At 53.0% G+C, this 18,939-nt stretch overlaps 6 protein-coding genes across 6 annotated transcripts; 1 reads left to right on the forward strand and 5 right to left on the reverse strand.

Moving 5' to 3' along the window:
• Positions 1-464: 464 nt before the first annotated feature.
• HER10_EVM0007000 (cellulose-growth-specific protein) lies at positions 465-2,032 on the reverse strand. The gene has a single exon (XM_035476567.1). The coding sequence runs from the start codon at positions 1,932-1,934 to the stop codon at positions 864-866; it is 1,071 nt and encodes a 356-aa protein (XP_035332824.1). The 5' UTR covers positions 1,935-2,032; the 3' UTR covers positions 465-863.
• Positions 2,033-2,833: 801 nt separating this feature from the next.
• On the reverse strand, positions 2,834-3,496 carry HER10_EVM0005982 (uncharacterized protein; the record flags this gene model as incomplete). The annotated part of the gene is made up of 2 exons (XM_035475580.1): positions 2,834-2,923; positions 2,993-3,496. The coding sequence occupies 2 exons, from the start codon at positions 3,494-3,496 to the stop codon at positions 2,834-2,836; spliced, it is 594 nt and encodes a 197-aa protein (XP_035332708.1).
• A 1,143-nt stretch (positions 3,497-4,639) lies between these two features.
• Positions 4,640-9,134, reverse strand: HER10_EVM0002209 (uncharacterized protein). Its single transcript, XM_035471930.1, has one exon. It carries the CDS (start codon positions 8,783-8,785, stop codon positions 4,856-4,858), a length of 3,930 nt encoding a protein of 1,309 aa, XP_035332253.1. The 5' UTR covers positions 8,786-9,134; the 3' UTR covers positions 4,640-4,855.
• Positions 9,135-10,697: 1,563 nt separating this feature from the next.
• On the forward strand, positions 10,698-11,825 carry HER10_EVM0006377 (uncharacterized protein; the record flags this gene model as incomplete). The annotated part of the gene is made up of 1 exon (XM_035475963.1): positions 10,698-11,825. The coding sequence occupies one exon, from the start codon at positions 10,698-10,700 to the stop codon at positions 11,823-11,825; it is 1,128 nt and encodes a 375-aa protein (XP_035332757.1).
• A 467-nt stretch (positions 11,826-12,292) lies between these two features.
• HER10_EVM0003305 (uncharacterized protein) lies at positions 12,293-13,611 on the reverse strand (the record flags this gene model as incomplete). The annotated part of the gene is made up of 5 exons (XM_035472987.1): positions 12,293-12,616; positions 12,728-13,088; positions 13,150-13,235; positions 13,357-13,502; positions 13,548-13,611. The coding sequence occupies 5 exons, from the start codon at positions 13,609-13,611 to the stop codon at positions 12,293-12,295; spliced, it is 981 nt and encodes a 326-aa protein (XP_035332379.1).
• Positions 13,612-14,925: 1,314 nt separating this feature from the next.
• Positions 14,926-18,719, reverse strand: HER10_EVM0009982 (mechanosensitive ion channel). Its single transcript, XM_035479452.1, has one exon. It carries the CDS (start codon positions 18,113-18,115, stop codon positions 15,515-15,517), a length of 2,601 nt encoding a protein of 866 aa, XP_035333181.1. The 5' UTR covers positions 18,116-18,719; the 3' UTR covers positions 14,926-15,514.
• Positions 18,720-18,939: the final 220 nt, after the last annotated feature.

Here is an 18,939-nt window from a genome sequence, read left to right on the forward strand (position 1 = left end):
GCTTAGCAGGCACATAATTTTGCAGAAAGGCATTGGACTTTTACGTGTGGAAGGACCATCATCTGCCTTGCGATATGGTGGGCAATAACACACTCGTGCCTGGCTTCGACTCCGGGCGGCTGTTGCTTCGGTGGTTGATCATTCTTCTCCAATTCATTCCTGCAAGAGCAATGCGCGCCGTATCTCACCTCAGGCAGGCATGAAGCGCAAATGCCGCGTGAGAAATGTTGCAAACTTCAATTCCTGACTGCCGGCGACTAGCCAGGCTTCACTCGTAGGTCTTTGATTCTTTGAGATATCAAGATCCCGTGCCGTGTCCCATGCTAGTTCTTGTCTCATACACACTGACATTTCTGCTATTGCTTTGAGCTTAAGATATCTAGGAAGATAGTGGGGACTTCATGGACTCAAATTTGGATACTTAGGCACCTCATTCGACCCTGGGTACGGAGATCTAGGCGACGGCCCTGTGCTGACTACCTCAAGGCACCTCGAAGTCCAAGAGGCTTCTGCCATTTCTCACTAAAGTTACCAGTTCCGGATAGGGTCATGCTGCTGCTCATCTATAGCATCTGGGTACCTGGCCAAGGGTTTCATATTTGATTTAAAAAGTATAATAATACAGTCAGAAGTGAATAGAAAACAAGCTCTAGCCTGACTTTCAAGGTTTGGCCTTCAACGCCATTGCAGCGTGCCCAGGCATGGTATTGACCCCGGTGTTTACGTTTGACAATGCGGCAACTACATGTAAGTTGCAGAAGGCACTTCGTCTTTTGCAACTCCCAGCATCGCATGACTCATGTGTCATCACAGATATAAAGAGTTGATTCTAGAAGAAGACACTCAACTCTCTGAGCTTTGATTTAAGCACTTGCAGTAACGTAAATCGTGCTGATCACAGTGCTTCGTGGTGGGCATCGAGACTTCTTGGAAGTGGTGGTCAAAGGCGCAGCCGTTGCACTCAAAGTCGCAGCGGAGCTAACGGTTGGCACCACCAACTCGCTAATCTCACTTTTGGAAGCCGCTGATTCACTTGCGCCAATCGCGGTTGTAGGGGTGTACGAGTACGTCGTGTTGGCAGAGGGCACTGCTGCGGAGGCAAGGCTCGTGGGCACGACTGCCGCCGCTGAGGACGAAATATCCTGTCCCCTAATTGTGGACGTGACTGCCGGGAGTGTCCAAGGGGTAGCTGTCGGAGCCACACTGACACCTTGTGCGGTGACGTTCTCCACAAGAGGCTGGGGCCATCTAGCCGGCCCGGGCATCGTGAAGTTGACGATCCACGGACGGTACATGTAGAACTCGATACCGGGCTCGTGGCCGTCGTACAATCCCGGAATCTTGACAGTCGGGCCGGGGACGGCGGTACTGTCGCTCTCAACTTCGATCTGCGCGCAGTTGAAGTAGAACTCCGCACCACCAAAGTCACCAGCTCCATGAACGCCAATGTGCTCGATTCGCATGAGGTACTGCCCAGCAGGCGTCTCCTCGGGCAACTTGAACGTAAAGTTGCCGACGTTGGTGACGCCCCATTCGATACCCTCGCTTGAAAAGGACTTTGGCCCGAGCTCATAGATCTTGAACCAGTCGCCGGAACCGTCGTACTCGCGAACGTCGCCCGGTGCTTTGGAGAGGTAGGCCTGCATGGGACCCGGGTGCTGAATCGTGCCGCCAAAGTTGAGGCCGAAGCCCACTTCGTCGCCCGCCTTGACTTTGTAGACGCCCGTAGTGGCGGCGTGTTCCATGGAACCGGTACGGCATCGGAGGTCGGTGCTGTCGTAGCCGTTCTTGAAGGGCATGTAGCCCGCGCTGTTGTCGCGGACGTATTCGTTGTAGCCGGTGAAGTTGCCGTTGACGATGAGGTGGGGGAAGAAGTAATGAGCGGACGCGCCGGAGGCTGATGCAGCCAGGGCGAGGAAAGTAGAGCACCGCATGTTGGGTGAGAAATGGACTAAGGAACGGAAAGGCAGATTTGCCAAAGTGCTGAAGAAAAAGAATGGACTGAGTTGTTACGACCCGCGGAAGATGGAAGAATAACGCACTGGACTGTGACAGCTCACGTAGCGCCGGCGTTTTCATCACCTTATACTTCGCCATGCCGCCGGCAGGAGTCCGACATCGACTTTGACTGCCGAACGCCGACTTGACGTCTGAAGGTGGGCCAAGCCCATTAGCCCCCGAGTCTAAGATGAACCGGTGGTCCTGTCATCAGGCAAGCTAGCGGGACATCCCTTGAACTTTGACGGTCTGTTTCAACGGGCCGGTGGGATGGCATGGACGAATAGACGCCGCCGTCACCCATGAAATTCTCCGTAGCTATCGGACGTCTGAATGGTCCAACATCACCTTGTCACATTGGCCCTGGTCGAAGGCGTCTACTAGAGTTAGAATGTGTCTAGGAAGCTGTCAGTGATAGGGACAGTTTACGCGCACTCACCTGAGTGGTGCGGTAGCCCCCTTACGGCGGGACATGCCTTGGCGCAACCGCAACGCCGGGTGCCGGCGAGGATTACAGAAGAGTAGCAAACAAAGTCAAAAGGATCGTCGATCTTTTATCTACGCGAGGCACGTTAAGGACTAGGATTGAACAGCGAGCTTTATGGGGTGTCTTGACATATCAACCACTCAACTCCCCCTGACTCAATTTTGACTCACGCTATCCTGCTTGATATCACACTCTTTCTCCTCAACTCAGCGCCCAAGACCTGAAACCCGGACATTGAAAATCCAAGTCAGACAAAAACTAAGAACCCCCTTTCTGTACTCTTGTCAGCAAAACCATGCAGACAACAAACCTCTGATATCGAAAAATAATGCCCCCTCTCATGTTTTCTCACTTCTTGTAGCCGCGCTGATTGGCAAAGATGGTCTGGCCAGCAGCCACAACTGCGGTCTCCCAACCGGGATGGTGAGATTTGTAATGCTGTCAAAGCTGTTAGCTGATCTGTCCTCAAGGAATTGTAAATCAAAGGGGAAGCAAAAAGCAACTTACTCTCTTGAGGCGGTCCGTCGTCGTGTAGCCCAAGCCACATCCCAACACACATTTGTTCGTCTTGCGGGCCTCGAGGCTCGCAACACGGTCAGACTTTACCTTGGTGTCCTTTCGGGGAGTATCTTTAGTCTTGATAGCTCCTTTACCGCTGCGGGGATTCTTCTTCCCAGAGCCCTCAAAGTCCGAGTCTGAGGAGCTGGAGTTCTTTCTGAGTGCTTGGGGAGGAATGTCGTCTCTCACAAAGTCATCTGGGTCCGAAGTGTCATCTGAATCTGGTTCCTCGGGTTGTACAGCCCCACCATCGTCCAAGTCCATCGGGTCCGGAGAGGGGTGTGTACCTTCTGCTTGCGCCCGAGCAAGCTGGACGATAATATCTCCCATGGCGTCGATAGTCGCTCTTTGTACATCTTCCCAGTTTTCGACGTCTTCGCGATTGTAGAAATCTACCAAAAAGTCTGAAACGAGGCGTTGAATCTCGGGACGGCTAAGGAACGGTGGCGCCATTGCTGTAGTCAACTTAGTAGATATCAAGTTTGTGGGTATGTTTGTTGGGATTTGGGGTATACTAAACTTTGTCTGTTGGTAGTGTTGGTAATCGGCTGTGCTGGTATAATGATGGTGTTGTAATTCAATCAACGTTGGAAAGGATGAAGACGAAATAAGTATTCTCCCAACGATAGCCACGGAGGCTTGAGGGTCAATCGACAGTGTTGAACTCAAAGCTGGCAGTTTCCAAAACAATGCCATCGAGATTACAAAGGCCTCTTTTTGTTCCCGACCTTGAATAATGTCACAATGGCCGAGGTCTCTACCTCGTTGGTCATTCACTAAAGGCGATGATTCCATCAACAAAGGTTGTTCAAACAGTGAGACAAAGTCTTTGAGGACGCATTGTCATTGACAAGTCAACACCGCATCACTCGTCAAAGCCGACAAAGCATCGTAGGAGTTCGCAAGTCTTCATCCACATCTGTGCTTTAATTCCTTTTGCGAAATATAACGGAAATACACATTCTCGCTGTTCATTAAGTTGTGACAGCCAGTGCCGTGTCCAAGTATACTCGGACATCTGCCCCCGCAGCTTCCAGTCTCACTATCCTCCATTTCTCCCTCCAGTAGTATAGCATTCAATGCTCCGTTGCAAAGATACTCAACGCATACAATACCAGCATCATTACACAGCCGAGGGGGTGGATTAGCGGCAGAGTCGATTGAGAGAATTTGGGCCTCAGGGTCTTACTAATGTAATATGCCACAAAGATGATGGCATTCGTAGAGACATCTTTAGTGTGTCCTGTGTCATTGACGCTGTTCATTCCAAGCATCTTCACATCAAAGTCTTGGGACGCGCAGAGCCAACGTGTGTACAAAGAAGTGGGCGAAGTCTGCGCCAATGAGGACGATTCCCAGATTGCCATGATGGCGCACACTGATCTTACGATGTGGGGGAGTTGGAGGCTTGATCAGGGATGGAGGGGAGGCACCAGATCAAGGTGTCGGAATGTGAATTAGAGGTTAGGATGGTGTTCTTCAGAGTATAGTTTAATCCCGAGCCATAGGACAAGCACCAGCCGGACATCAATCTTCCATCGTAGCTTACTTTGATATCTTTCCCTTGCCGATGGTAGTCTCAGGTAGTGTACTCGGGCTTGGCTCTGCTTCTTTCACTGCTCATGGCGAGAATCCTTTGAAATTCATGTGAATACGATGGCAGTAATTACGGTTTGGTCCGAGTACTTGAGACCGAAACGTTGTGGTATCTACATGTACAGATTGTTTAAATCTAGATATTGTCATTCAGATAAGACTCTTGTAGCTGATATAGGCCAGTCATAATAGCATGATTGAGTCTCATCTACGTGTCTACTGATAGTCCCATGGATCATCGCCCCAGTCATCCCCAGAGTAGTCCACAGCAGCTTTCTTCGCCCACTTATTCTGAGCAACAGGAGCTTGATCTACTGGAACGGCGCTGACGGTAGTCTTTGGCTGAGGCTTCGAGAATAGAGGCGGGACAGTCAGTTCGCCGTCTGCAAGCGCCTTGGAATCAAGAGGACGCCTCTCGGCAGTCGGCCGGGCCGATGGAGTGGTGTGGCCGACACTTTGCGGTACGGGTTGCTCTCGATTTGGCTGAACAGCATGCCGCTCAACTGTGACAAGCTGCGGCCTTAGTACTGGCTGTGCTTGAGCTTCAGATACGTCCATTGTCGAAACAGAAGCAGCGTCTGAGAGATTGTCCATATGGTCCATGGGTGAACCTGAAGGTAGTACCAAGCCTCCAGGTGGCACGCTGGCTGAACGTTGTTGAACCTGTTCTCCGGCCATGTAGTGTCCTTGAGCTTGAGAGATAGGCTGAGACGCTAGCCCTGCAGGTAGAGACGCGTTGCGTTGAACCGGGAAATTCTGGCGAACTGGGGCTTGCTGAAGACTGCTAGTGTTTGGAGTGAAGGCCTGGTTACACGAAGATTCTGGCCTGCTTGACGGGGCAAATGGCGTATATTGGGCGTTGGGCACATTGCTTGGTTGTCCAGACAGGACTGGCATTGCTTGTTGGCTTTCCCTAGGATCTTTTGATAAGCCGGCAGCCATAAGGTTTCCCGACATTGAAACTGGCGGAGGAGGTGCACCTTGCATCGGCTGTTGAGCTATCGGGATACCTTGTGGTGGCGGCGGCGCTTTCTGAAGGACACCGGACTTACTAGAGCCTCCCTTCTTGAACTTGGAAAGCCAGCCTCCCTTTTCTTTTCCGTTTGCCGAATGTTGCATGACGGGCGGGGTTGATCCGGGGCGCATTGCGCTCGTCTGAGGTAGTCCTGCAATATTGACTGTAGCTTGATCCGGTGGGGTGTTGCTCGCCACTGGATAGTATGCTGGATGGGGAGCGAAACTCGATTCAGAAGAACGCCCTCCGGTATTTGGAGAGATTCGCCCTCCTGAGGGATTAGGAGCAGAGGTCATCACACTGTCGATCTCATTGTGCTCGTGAATAGGGTGAAGTAGGTGACCGGGAGATCTTATAGGCGTGGAGGGGCTCATTGGGCCAAGACCTTGTTGGGGAGGAAGAGTTACTGTGGGACGAGACGGGCGATTTGTCAGTGTCACGGGTCGACGGTTGTCATCGGTTAGATATGGTGGTTGTGAAGTGATCACGGACTTGACTCCTGAGGCTGGAATACTTGGCTGTCCTGATTGCATCCCCATAGGATGCACTGAATACGGCCTTGAAATGCCATGAGCAGCCTCAGCAGCACTGGTGCCGCTTGTCTCCCAATGCACCGAGTCGAAATGAGGCCTCGTTTGGCCTTGACTCTGATCTGACAACTCGTATCTTTCTGGCTGCGATTGCTGAGACACCGGTAGCGCTATTTGGCTCGCCGTGCTACTAGGCGGTAGAGAGTGACGGCGATTCGACGAAGGAGTGTAAGTTTCGCGAGAAGCCTGAGACTCCATGACTTGATCAGGCTGAGCCGTGGCCACCGATGATACTGGAACCTTCCCTGGTCGAGCTGGAGGAGCTTGGCTCTCTGCGAATTTGTAGGACTGTCGGGCATTCTCCATTGTTGTCGGCGTAGCAGAGGGACCAGAAGTTGATGCTGTCCTCAAACCTGCGGTGCCAAACCCAGCACCGGACTGGGAGGAATAAGAGTTCGAGTTAGCACCATGGAAGAAGCCAGAGGAATGGCGTCTTCCGTCGCTCTCCAACGGCGACGGAGTTTGGAGGGGAACCGATGACTGGCTGCCTGTCGGGGGCTCAAGGGACGAGACCTCGCTTGAAGCATACGACGTCTGCCGAGGTCGTCCCCCGTCAGGTATAGAGTCATGTCTTTGCGTATTATCGCGGGGGTAGTCTATCGATGTTCGTTGTTGAACGGAAGATGGTTGTTGGCGAATATCACTCTGGGCTCGCGGACGCTGAAGGAAGGCGGGTGCAGATGGGGTGTTCGGTGCAGGAAGCTGACCGCTTTGGTCAGCCATTCGATACTGGTCTTGCGATGACTGAATAGGCGTCGTCTCGGGTCGTTGAACATGCGGGCCTTGGCAACTAGAAGATGTCTGCGAGATTGTGGCGGGGGAGGCAAAAGCTTGAGTGTTGTTTTGATGAGATGGTGAAGGTGCCTTCTGGCTTGCGAGACCTGGTTGGAATGGAGTGTATTGCGTTTCCATCCCCGCCCCTTTCTTGCCTGGGCAATCAGTAGATGCCGACTGCGGAGACGACGGCTCCGGGGCTCTGCTCTGTGGCTGTCCTCTTGCTGGCTTCAGAACTGATGGAAAGTGTTGCAAAGGCCCCTGTGTGACGAGACCTGAAGTTTGACTGGCTGTGCCGGGGGCTTTTTGGTGATTGGCGGGAGTGCTTGGGGCTTGAGACGAGTCAATGGGAACTTTGGGCGGCAGCTGAGGAGGCTTGAGAACAGAGGGCATACTTGTCTGGTCGAACTTGTTTCGTGGTCCCATCATCAGGGACCCATCCCGAGCAAGGGAATTACGATGTTCTCGGCGTTTGTAGTCAGTCGTGCTTGATTGCTCTGTAGCTATGCTGCTGACTGCTCCAGGTACATAGGGTTGGTATTGAGTCTGCTTGCCCGCCGACTTGGAAGGCTTTCTTTTGATGTTGAAGGGACCACTTCCGCTCGGAGTTGGTGAGGGGCTTTGTGTTGGTTGCGGCGCCGGCGAAGGCACCACCTCTGGCAGAGAGTGATCGGGAGTCATGATCCCTGTTCCTGAATCGCGTCGAGGTCCCTGAGATGCTGTAGATTTCCGAGAGGGTGACGAATTTTGAGGCCTAGATCCGGTTCCAAATGTAGCGCCGTAGAGGGCTGCGTCACTCATGTTCGTCTGATGCAGCAAATCGTGGGTTGACTGAGCAGATAGCGGCTTCGCTTCCGCCGGACTCGTCCGCTCTGGCAACTCGGCAATACCTAGGTCGGCAAAATTCGTCTCGATGGGGGCTAGCACTGCTGTGTCGGCCATCTCAACCGGGTCAGGGTGGGTTTCGATGTGAGCTGGCGCCGTGTGCTCCGTTGCCATTTCGGCCATGGTTCCTACTGGATCCCATGGCGGACTATGGAAATTAGATGAGAATCCAGGCCGATGCTTTTCAACTGAATCAAGGAGCGGAACGCCAGGAGAGGGCGGGAGAGCCTGGCTGGGATCCGGGTTGGTATTAGTGTTGACGTTGAGAGGCTGCCCTGCAGTAGTCATCTCTTCGCGTGCCTCAGACACAGCTTCAGCCCCTTGCACAGGGACACTGTTGATGATAGAGGGTGTGTTGGTCTCGCTTTGTAGCGGTGATACGCCCGACTTCATACTAGCAACATCGAGCATCGCATGGTTCTTGGTACTGCTGCCTTCGCCGCTTCCACCAACGCCAGGCTTGCCCAATACCTCCTCGCGATCGTCCTCGTCAGCTTCCGGACTGATGTCGTCGTAGGCGCCGGGGCCAAGGTACATGAAGTTCTCGGGCTGGAAGAAGAAGCCGTCGCTATCGTCATCGTCATTGCCCATGGGTCCTCCAAAACCACTTCGACTCATCCCAAAGTCGGACATGGGTCCGCCAGTAGCGCGCATCTTTGATGTTGGATTGGCATCGGCCGTGGTTCGTCTTTTGAGCTGTTGTTGGCTCTCAAGCTTCTCCTCGGGGGCAAGCTCGGGGGCTGGTGAAAAGCAGTCGACAAAGTCTGGGAACTCGTCGCCCTCTTTCGGAAAGTGGAATTGGACATGGCCGTTGGGCTTGTAGCGGTAGAACCAGCGGGACCCATCGTAGTCCCATTCCCAACCGGAGGGGAGGGCCGCCATGATGCCCGAGGCGACGAGTGTTCTCGCTCTGGGGAGATGTGGAATCGTAGAGCCTCGAGAAGCTGGAGGGGTTTCCTTCGTAGGACTTCGGGCAGAGTCGCAATCTGATTGGCAGACACAACCAACAGCACTGTTGGGTGGTTTCGGACGGGCGAAGTCCGATTCTCGGGGTATGTGATACTGAGCCTACTGCGGGGATCTCGTTGTTGTTGGGGATCAGAGCAATAGTTCGAAGAGCCAGTCGTCAGACAGGATGACGAAGGTTCATAGCCGCGTCAAGGTTGTTCGCGATGGCGACACGACATGGTCGCGGAGAGAGAGAAAGGGGAGGAGGGGAGCGAACGTGGCGCCAGGCGTTGTTTTTCTGCGACATGGCTTCGATGGCATAGCACCTGGGCAAGGTAATAAACGGTGGCAGAGAGGTGCGAATAGGTGACTAGACTAGATTGAGCTGCAGTGCGGCTGAGCTGCATGGACGTGGGCGTTGTCTCTGTCTGTCTGTTCGAGGATGCGTGTGATGAAAGAGGAATGGAGCGGGGAGCTACAGATAGTGTACCGCAGTACATTGAAGCCCAGGCAACGAACTATTTGCTCCCTTCAAGTTCCCTGTAGGGTACGGAGTACAAGGTGCAGATCACTCCACCCCCAATGCGGCTTGGCTTTATTTTTAGGGGTCTTTGGGGTCCATTGGGCCTTGCCCGGGGGTGTCTTTGGTGCTTGGGTAGCATCCCCCGGACCGCTTCAGCGGAGTCTGTGTGGTGATGGTGGCTGATCTCCGGCAATCTACCCTGTTCTATTGGACAACGACGTTTGCTGACTATGCATCTTGTTGAACCTCTACACCTCGGACTCTTTGATTATGAACTTTCAACTCACACACCTGCCTAATACGACGCCATTAAAGGATCATCCTGAGGGTTCATGTTGTTTGGAGCTGGTCAAACGAGGATTCAGAAATGATGTCCTTGATCATTGTTACCCTGTGGAGTGCTTTGAAGATTCTGCCTCCCTCGACAGCACTAGGACAGCTTGAAAGAGGGATCACCCAGTCGTCAAGGTCCATCCTTGTTTTAACTCCAGTCGCGAATGCCATCCCATAATCCGACCGATGAAACAAGGCACTACCCGGCATTCCACGTGTTACGAAGCTTCGAGGAATCATTTGGGAGTGCATGGGGCGCCCACGCCGTTTCCATGTCAGACGCCAAAGGGTCATCCCGAATGCCACCTTGTACCCGATCAGATACAAGGCTGAGTCACAATGGAAGCCTTGAGATGAGAAGGTCCAAGGCAATAGTCTCAGTCTTCCGAGAATACCATGAGAGGAATGCTTGCTGTCACTTCTGCTCTGCCCTTCCTGCTGCAGTCGGCCGAGCTTCTGTCAGCGCCATTGTAGCTTCAAGTTTGCCAGTCCCAAGTGAAGCATCACCATGTACAGACTGTGCCCATCGTGGCAGGAAGGTACCGAAGTTACTGTTACCGTTTCTTCTCTAATGGAAGTATGACCTCCCCTTCTCCGTCCTTCTTAATCTTGCTCTGAGGTCTTGGTTTCTGAGGGAAGTTACCACCCGGTCACAACGTGGTCACTTACACGCCGAGTCTCAGGTACTCGTGTCTACTTCTTTCCCATAGCAAGAACCTTCAAGGCTCAAACATTGATAGATGGAAAGAACAAGTTTCAACTTATTGGACCCTCCTTCCATCTTCAAGCTGGTCTTCTGGAACGCCTCTGTCACTCGCCGTACATCTCCCATCACTCACCTCCATCCATTCTCCTCCGTCTCTTCCTCAACACCTCAGCACCACCACAAATCTTGGACCGAAACCTCATCACCTCGAAACTTAAACCCTCGCTTTTTTTCTTGGTTCCGTCCTATTGTCCGTCTTTACCTTGGTTCTCCCCCTCAGCAAGATGACTTTCTCACGCACTCTCAAGGCCTTTACGGTCATGTCTTCCCTGAACCCCTTCAATCTGCACCGCCTTGCCCAAACCAACGCTGACCAGAACCTGGTTCTGGCTGACTGCGGCATTGGCTCTAATCCAGAGAACCTAACCTGGTCAACGTCCCGCCAGATGAATTGGTACAGAGGTGCCATCTGGTCCACTCCAGCCGAGACCGACCCTGCTCCTCCTGACATGATTGTCGAGATGCCCTACAATGACGGCAAATATCCCTGGAACTACGAGGGTGCCTCTGCAACCTTTTCAAACGGCGATACCTGGTCTGCCTGGATCGAAGACGGCACCTCAGAGCTCTTGCGTGCCAGCAAAGCCATGAGCACCAAAGACGGCGGTACCACTCTCTGGTGTTACACCTATCGCGGACGCCCTATCAGTATGAGCGCTTCCGGCAACTCTACCTGCGTCTCGGCTTTCATCTGCAACCACCTTGAGAACGGCCCAACTCCTTGGGCCAGACTGCCTGGCGTATGGGTTCCTACGGACAACGGAACCGCCTCGACAGGTGGTACCAACAACCCCTCGGCTGAAGGAAGAACTCTTAGCGTCAAGGTCGAGGTCAGCCCTCGCCCTGCCATCTGGTACGGCACCATTGCCCATTTCCTGAGCAGTATCCTCTTCACCACAGACGGCTTTTGCAGTCCATACCCTTTTTCGAACCGTCTCAACTCGACCGTCACGGCCCATTGTCAAGGCACCAACGCTACTCCCCTCAACTTCCTGCCCGTCTTCTTCAACGCACTCAAAAACCTTGGTACCGTCCAAGGCTCTGATGGCTACTTCGTCTACAATCACGGGCCAGCCCCCTTTGCCAATGACACCTCTGACGACACCCTCACCCTACCGGCAACTTTCAACCTCACAGCATATGACATGGCTACCAGAGAGATCAAGGGCTTCATTGGGTACGAGATACAGTGGCCGGAGCCCGGTATGGGAATCCACTGCAGCGAGTGCAACGCAACCAAATTCAACGACGAATACAACACCGCCATTGCCTCCGCTTTCGATGTACTCTACCCAGCGTACTCCGAGGTCGTCATCGAGAGCAATTGTACTTTTGCTACACTGTGTTGGTAGCATTGTTGCTTTGAGCTTGTGTCTATGATATGACGTTTTGCTGTCGTATTGATATGGATGGGGTCGATTTGCTGACGTGTATGGCTTAAGGTTGAGCTTGAAGTCTGCTTATCATAAGGTAGAAGGGAACAATGCGAGATACTGGGAAGAGCAGCTTATCAAACGGCCTTTCGGACAAGCAAACTTTATATATCTTGTGGTGGCGACTTTGTAGTATTGTTTCAATGGTCTCATGTATCTCATAGACCTCAAATCAAGCATCATATCAGAATTTCCGCATTGAACTGTTAACGAAAGCGTTCGTTAGCTTCCTTTCATGGCGGTGTTCCGGCGGTCCCCCCGCTCTACTCTCGCGGAGTTGCCAAAAGACAAGGGCTGCACACCTTTCAACAAGTCCCAGGCCTCGACCTTTTTGATATCTCATTATATCAATCCCAAGACGATCATCCCAGCGATATTAGCCCCATTCAAACATAGTCAAAACACATCTTATCCCCATGGACATCCATCGTGTCCCTTATGGTAATATTTTCAGCCAATCCAGGCATCCACAAAACATGGTCTAGCGTCGTGACGTTGCCGCCTCCGTCCCCGAAGTACGGGAGGAACATATCCTCGGGCAGGATCTTTGGCTGTGCGTCGAGAAAGATCTGGTTCGCCGCGACGTTGCGGCCGCCCATCGCGTAGAGCCTGCTGGGGGAGGACGTCTGCCACTCCCACCAGAGGCGGTCGAAGTTCGTGTGGTGGAGGTAGAAGATTGGGTCGGCGGGTGAGCGGGCGTGGTCTCGCATCTGTGATTATAGTCAGCGTTGGATTGGATGACGTTTTGCCGAGAGGAATCCTTTCACTCTGATCGATGCTGAGGCAACGGGAGACGGTTCGAAGGAAAAGACGAGACTCACGATGCCACCGACGCCCAAGTGCCCACCACTATGCGGCGTATTCCCAAGACACCCCAACATCTCGCCGTAATCATCACCCTTGTCAAGTGCCATGCAAGGCTCTACGACATTAGCTTGGGAAACGGTATCAAACGCCGTCTGGTTCAGGGCGCGGGTGAGGCAGACGCCGCCTCCTTCGGTCCCGTCTCGTTCGAGCTGCGTGTTGAAGCGAACGCGGTGGTCCGTGAAGGCGCCGTCCAGGATGCAATTTGTTGCGGCGTCGGTTCGGCCTGTGCCGAAGGCTGTGACGGTGGATGCGGTGTCCCAGACGGAGGCGTTTTGGATGGGGTAGAGGGATTGGTCTGTTTGTTGGTCCCAGTAGCTGGCTATGGGTGAGTTGGTTGAACGTGAAGTTGTTTGGAGGGGGGGAAGGGTAGACGTACGGGTATGGACCGGTGTAGCCGCATTCGTTACGGAGGAGGTCTTCGTGGATTTTGGTGTACCATCTATGCCAGGGGAACAAGGCGCCCTATTCCATCACCTGGTATTAGTCTCTCTGAACAACAATACTTCGACACACAATTCTCAAGGCGGAAGTCACACAGCCCAACGGCATTGGTCCAGGCATTCGACGTGTTGTTTTCACGTACCACTGTGTGAATATACCGAACCTGCGCAATATGCGCAACAACCAACTCCTCCCAACGACTCGTCGCGCCCCAGCTTCCGACTTTGGCTGGCGCTTGCGACGGGTCCATCAGACAAAGCGTCGAGTTCACGTAGCTTGCCTTTTCGTCTTCCGTCAGGGCGGTCCATGGTTTGCGGATCGAGGGGTTGGTGCAGGTTGCGGACGTGGTTGTCGTTGCTGCGACGAGGGCGGCTAGAGAGAGGAGTATCCTCGCCATGGTTTCGGTGTCACACGAGGGTGAATCCTGCGGAATTGGGAGCGTGTGAAGAACGAAAGGTGTCGTGTGATGTTCTCGTGAGGATGAGAATCGGGGGTGGGCTTTGCGGGATTGCAAGAAACGAATGGAATGTCGCCCTTGTGTAATGGACGAACGGCCGGTGGGACTGGTAGGGACAGCTAGTACTGCCCTACAACCACTTGAGGCCATCGTCAACTTGCGTTAGACCTGTCTTTTAAACAAGAGAGACTGTTTGTAAGCAAGACTAGGAAGATCCAGCCCTGAAGGATCTTCTTCTTCGTGCCTGAATCGTCCATATCGGTGCAGAGCTCCGTGTCTTGGCGATTTAAGATAGAGATCAGATGATCCGATTTCTCCATGTTGACCGTCTTGGTCCACGATTCTCCCGTGGACTGCTAATAATGCCTCTGGAAAATAAAGTGTGCGATCCTTGGCGAGTATGCATAGAACCAGCCCATTCCCTGGAGACGCCCATGTAAAGTTGCCCTTTTAGACTTCTCCGGGCCTCCCATCCCGGACTTGTACCATTGCGGCCCCGCTTCAACTGGACGTCTTGAGAATTGAGTTTATGACCCGGGGATTCATGTTGATTAAGGAAACCACGATTCGATAGTGCACCAAAACTTCCAAAAGAAGCCTTGTGACGTCTTTTTCCAATTCAAGAAGCATACCGTGCCAAGCGAAAGGACAGTTAGATGAAGATATCTAATCCCAGGTACGTCTTCTCAGGAGCTGCCTCACGAAAAGCTCACGTACTTGGGATACGACATCCATCCAGCATGCCGACTTTCCCGGTTAACCGAAAAAGCAAGTTTGGGACTTGGGACCGGAAAGACTCAAAACCTTATCCGCAAGCTCGGGTTTGGCTTGTTCGAAATGGCAAGTAAAGCCGGTCCTTTAAAATTAAGGTATGTTGATATATCCTTGGCACTATCAGAGGGCGCATCTTTTGCCGGAGAAGCCGCCGCACCTTGTTCCGGATAACCCGGCATCGCAGTCCGGGGGAGGAGGGTCCCGAAGGGAGCGGGATGTGACGGATTCCTGGCGCAATATTCTTGATTTTAACAAAACCAAGGGACATTGGCTGAATTGTTCTGAGAAAGACGTTATTTCTCTGGTTCAATTTTCCAGTATGAATTTATCTAGAGGAATTACTTTGGTGGAGGGGTTGCGCCGTTGAAAGTCCCTTCTCCAACCTCCACTTACCGGTCCACATCGGAACGAACCTCTCATGGTAATTAGTCTCCTCAGGAGAAGAGTACATGCTCGCTGGTCATGCTTTTTGGCTGGAGAGACAAAGGAGGGGGAAAAGTGCAGTATCGGGAAGCATGGCAGAGGCGACGCCTGGCACGCCTCTTGAAATATGTCACTTGGCCCTCGCAGAAGCAGCCCGATATCAGGAAATAAACCCGCGTTGGGTTGGTGCGAATTGCCTGGAGAAAGGAAAAAACACGATAGAATAACTATCGATACGAAGGCACAATCAGCAACTGAAGATGAATCGAAAGCTGCCAATTACAGCAAGGGAGCAGAATGGGTAGACACAAGATGAAATACGAATCGAGGCTTCTATTTGGGTATTTTACCCCGATTGCTGTCTGTCCAAAGGAAAGCGTCTTTTCGCTCCTAATGCCAATTTCTCTGAAATAAAACTCCGTCGACACCTTGCGACAGATACTCGGGCATTCTACCCATATCCTTTCGTACGCACAGGTGATCATGCAAACTCTTCTCTATCTTCTCCTTCTCCAGGTCGCTTCTCTCGCTTCGCTGATTACAAATATCGCATTATGAAAAGAGTGTAGGTGTCCCGAGCCTGGGTGCAAGGGAAAAGGACTTTTGTTCTGCTGGAAAAAAGAGATCTCATCGTCTGTCGTATGATCTAAACAATGTCGCCGGTCTTGGCTCGGCTGGAACTCCGCGGTCGGCCAAAGAAGCGTCGGCGCTGAGATCCAGAGTCGTGACTAGCTCGTGAGGCCGCGGCGCCTGATGTCGCGCTTTCTGGGCGTTCGAGGTCGGTTCGCTCGCGGATGCTCTGGAGGCGAGCGACGTGCGGTTGGTGGACCTCTCTGCGAGCCTCAAACACGTCCTGGAAATCGCTCCAGTTGTTGTCAATGAAAGGCGTCATGCCGGTGCGGGAATCGGCGCGAGCGCGAGTGGCCACCGCAGTGCCCGCTGTAGTGGGCTGAGTAGTAGAGTGAATGGAGTGAGAATCGCCTCCAGGCGTCGCAGGCTCGATGCCACTGGGACCGCCGTTCTTGGAAGAGTCGTACGAAGGAGGAGCACCGCCTGCCCAGTAAAAAGGTGTGTTGCGGGAACCACCAGGTTGCACCTGCCAAGGGCCCTGGAGACCAACAGCGCGAACCTCGGCCATAAGCTGGGCGGCAAATTTGTTGTGTCTTTGCAGACGGAGCAGTTCGTTCTGGAAGTTGGACTTGTGGAAGAAGATCAAGTTCATGGTGAAAGATTGAACCTCGTTGAGAGTGCGGACTTCAGTAATAATCCGAGGCTGGTAGTCGCGCTTGTGTTCGAGGCAGAAGTTGAGCATGCGAGATTTGAGCTCCTCGATGAGTTCGGGATCGGTGCCGAAACCCAGCTTCAGCTCGATAGGGTCGGCCAGGCCGGCAGAACGGCGCTGGTTGAGGATGAACAGGGTGTTGAGCACGCTGTTGGGTGCCTGTACGATGTGACCTTCCATCTTCTTGAACTCGGTGTATAGCAGGGAGATTTCCGTGACGTAGTAATCGTCGCCAGTTCCCGTGGTACCAGTGTTGCCGTAGACAGTGACACGGTCACCGACATCGAACGGGTGCTTGACGAATACGAAGATGATGGACTGCAGGAACTCTTGAGCACTGGCCTGGAGCAGCCACGCGAGACCGAGGAAACTGGATCCGGCAGAAGCGAGACCGGCAGCGGCAGAGCCTGAGAGAATGGAGATGAAGACGATGATGGCGATAATAACAATGATGACGAGGAAGACCTTGTCGAGCTTCTTGATGACGGAATCGAGATCCTTCAACGAGGCAGCAATGGCCTTGCGCTCGAGATGAATCTCGTTGCAAGTGAGCTCCATCTCTTCCATGGAAATATCACCGTTGAGATCCTTGTCGAAAATGCTAAAGGCGTGTTCGGCCTCTTCGCTAGTCTTGAAGGCAGACTGCATGTCTTCGAGGTAGATGGTCTCTTGACCATCCTTGGCGAGACTCCGGAAGATGAGGCGGGCAAGAGAATGAGCAGAACCCGTGTTACGCAACATCTCATAAGTGATCTTGCGGGCGTGGTTGAAAGCGACCTTTCGTCCTATGAAGTCGTTTCCAACGCGAGCCGCAACACCACCGGCCTTGTTGAAGGCAGTGCGAACATTCTTTCCGACGACACCCATTGGGGTACGGGCGCCAGATCTGTTGCCGTTCTCGGTTGTGAGCCAGATAGAGTCCTCACGGTTGATTCGCATCTTGGAGTGCTCGTAAAGGTGGACCAAATGGTCGATATCGCTCTTATTCGTCTCGATTCGTTGAACGTAGGTGCGCTGATGGAAAGATGTGGCAATCCATTGGATGCAGATCTTCTCAACCCAATTGAGAGCAGCGAGGACCAAGAAAGCGATAATGACCTTCTGAACGATATCGACCCATTTGAGGTCTGGCTTTGTGTCGGTGTCCGGGTTGAATCCATCGGGAAGAACGCGGTGATCTTCGAGGATGGGCGAGTAGGAGCAAAGAATGGCGAGCATCCACATGAAGAGGGCAGTGTGCAGCTCGAGACCCTGGCCAATATCCCTCCACTTCTTATGGTTCGAAGAGCCCATGACAATGGCAATACCGCCAAAGGTGAGGGGCATAAAGCTGGTAACCATACGCGTAGCCCACAGTGAGCACCAGACAACCTCGAGCCAAATTCCGAACCAAGTGAGGTAAACGCCGTAGGCACCACCAACAGTGGCGCTTTCGGCATCCACGGCAAAGTGACCGATAAGAACCGGAATGAGAAGAAGCGCGGCACCGGGAATCAAATAGACAAAGTATCGGAAAACACGCGGGAACTTCCTCAGCCACTTCCACAATGCGAAGGCGAAGGCACCGGCCTTCTTCTCGGGCGGTGGCTTGGCGGCATCGGCAGGGTTTGGACCGTTGGTTGCGAAGACATCCTCGGGCTCCATCTCGCGGGTCCTACCCTGGCGAGAACGCTGCTGGGACATCTCATGTTCTTGGTTGGAGATGAGGCGTTCGGCGCGCAACAACTCCAAATCGTCGTTCAGGCGTGAGGCTTGTTCGCGTGAGTCTTGCGGCGACATTGGTCCGCCGTGCGTCTCTTGGGGAATATGAAGGTGGTTGTCGGTGTTTAATCTCGTCAACTTTTCGGGATGGGTTGGTTGAGAATTGGGATCAGTTGCGGTTTGGAGACTATCGTCTGTATGCTGAGAATGTTTCTCATTTTCGTCTGAATTGGCGCGATCGCGATGATTTGTTGGCGTCGTCATGGTGGGCGGGATGAAGAGGCCGCGAGGGGCCGTCGGTTGAGATGGGCAAGACTATGTGGTGTAAGTGGGTGGTGGGATATGTGTGTCCAAAATAAAATGTTGTGGTCGTTATGATTTAAGAGGGATCAAGGTGTCCTCCCTATTGCTTTGTGTAGGTGAAGGCGAATAGGCCCGATAAATGCCGTCAGAGGCAAAAGGGTGCCAGCAAGGTGATGTAAATTCGCGATTGGCGTTCGCGGTCGGGTCGTTTCGCTCTTTTTCTCGGTGAGGGAGAATTGCCTCCGGTTGGTGGTGACAAAGGCGCAGGTACTCCGCGGTGTGTGTTCCGGGGTGAGTAGCTATGACCACCGGCAGGAACTGCGACGAGGATGGACACGAGTGAGGATGACAGAAGACTCTTCAGTCAAGAAGACTCCAGTCGGAAATTGGTACCTTCCTGTTTCCCCGTGGTTGAGATGTACCTGGAGCGGAGGTAAAGCTGGGGAAAAAAATGGGAGGGAAAGAGCTGGGGATGGAGCTCTTGTTGAAAGGTCGAGGGGAGGTGGGCAGGATGAAATATTTCTTGGGAGGTGCACCTTCCCGTCTTTTGTCGATGGGAAAGCTTAGGTTCGATGGAAGTCACCAAGTATCCCCGTACTTGTTCAGATTCAGATGGAGACCTTGGGAATAAGTGAACAGGGAAAGAGCAAGGGGGCCAAGACCGAATAGGCAATCAGCAGAAATGGCAGGCACGAGCACTTCCATGTGCTTGCATTTGTTAATCAGCAAGCGGTCGCGCAGTCTGGACTCTTTTTCCTCACACTCCTGGTGACATTGGATGGGAG

The sequence above is a fragment of the Colletotrichum scovillei genome, assembly GCF_011075155.1.
Source record: "Colletotrichum scovillei strain TJNH1 chromosome Unknown Contig00006, whole genome shotgun sequence".
NCBI lineage: Eukaryota > Fungi > Ascomycota > Sordariomycetes > Glomerellales > Glomerellaceae > Colletotrichum > Colletotrichum scovillei.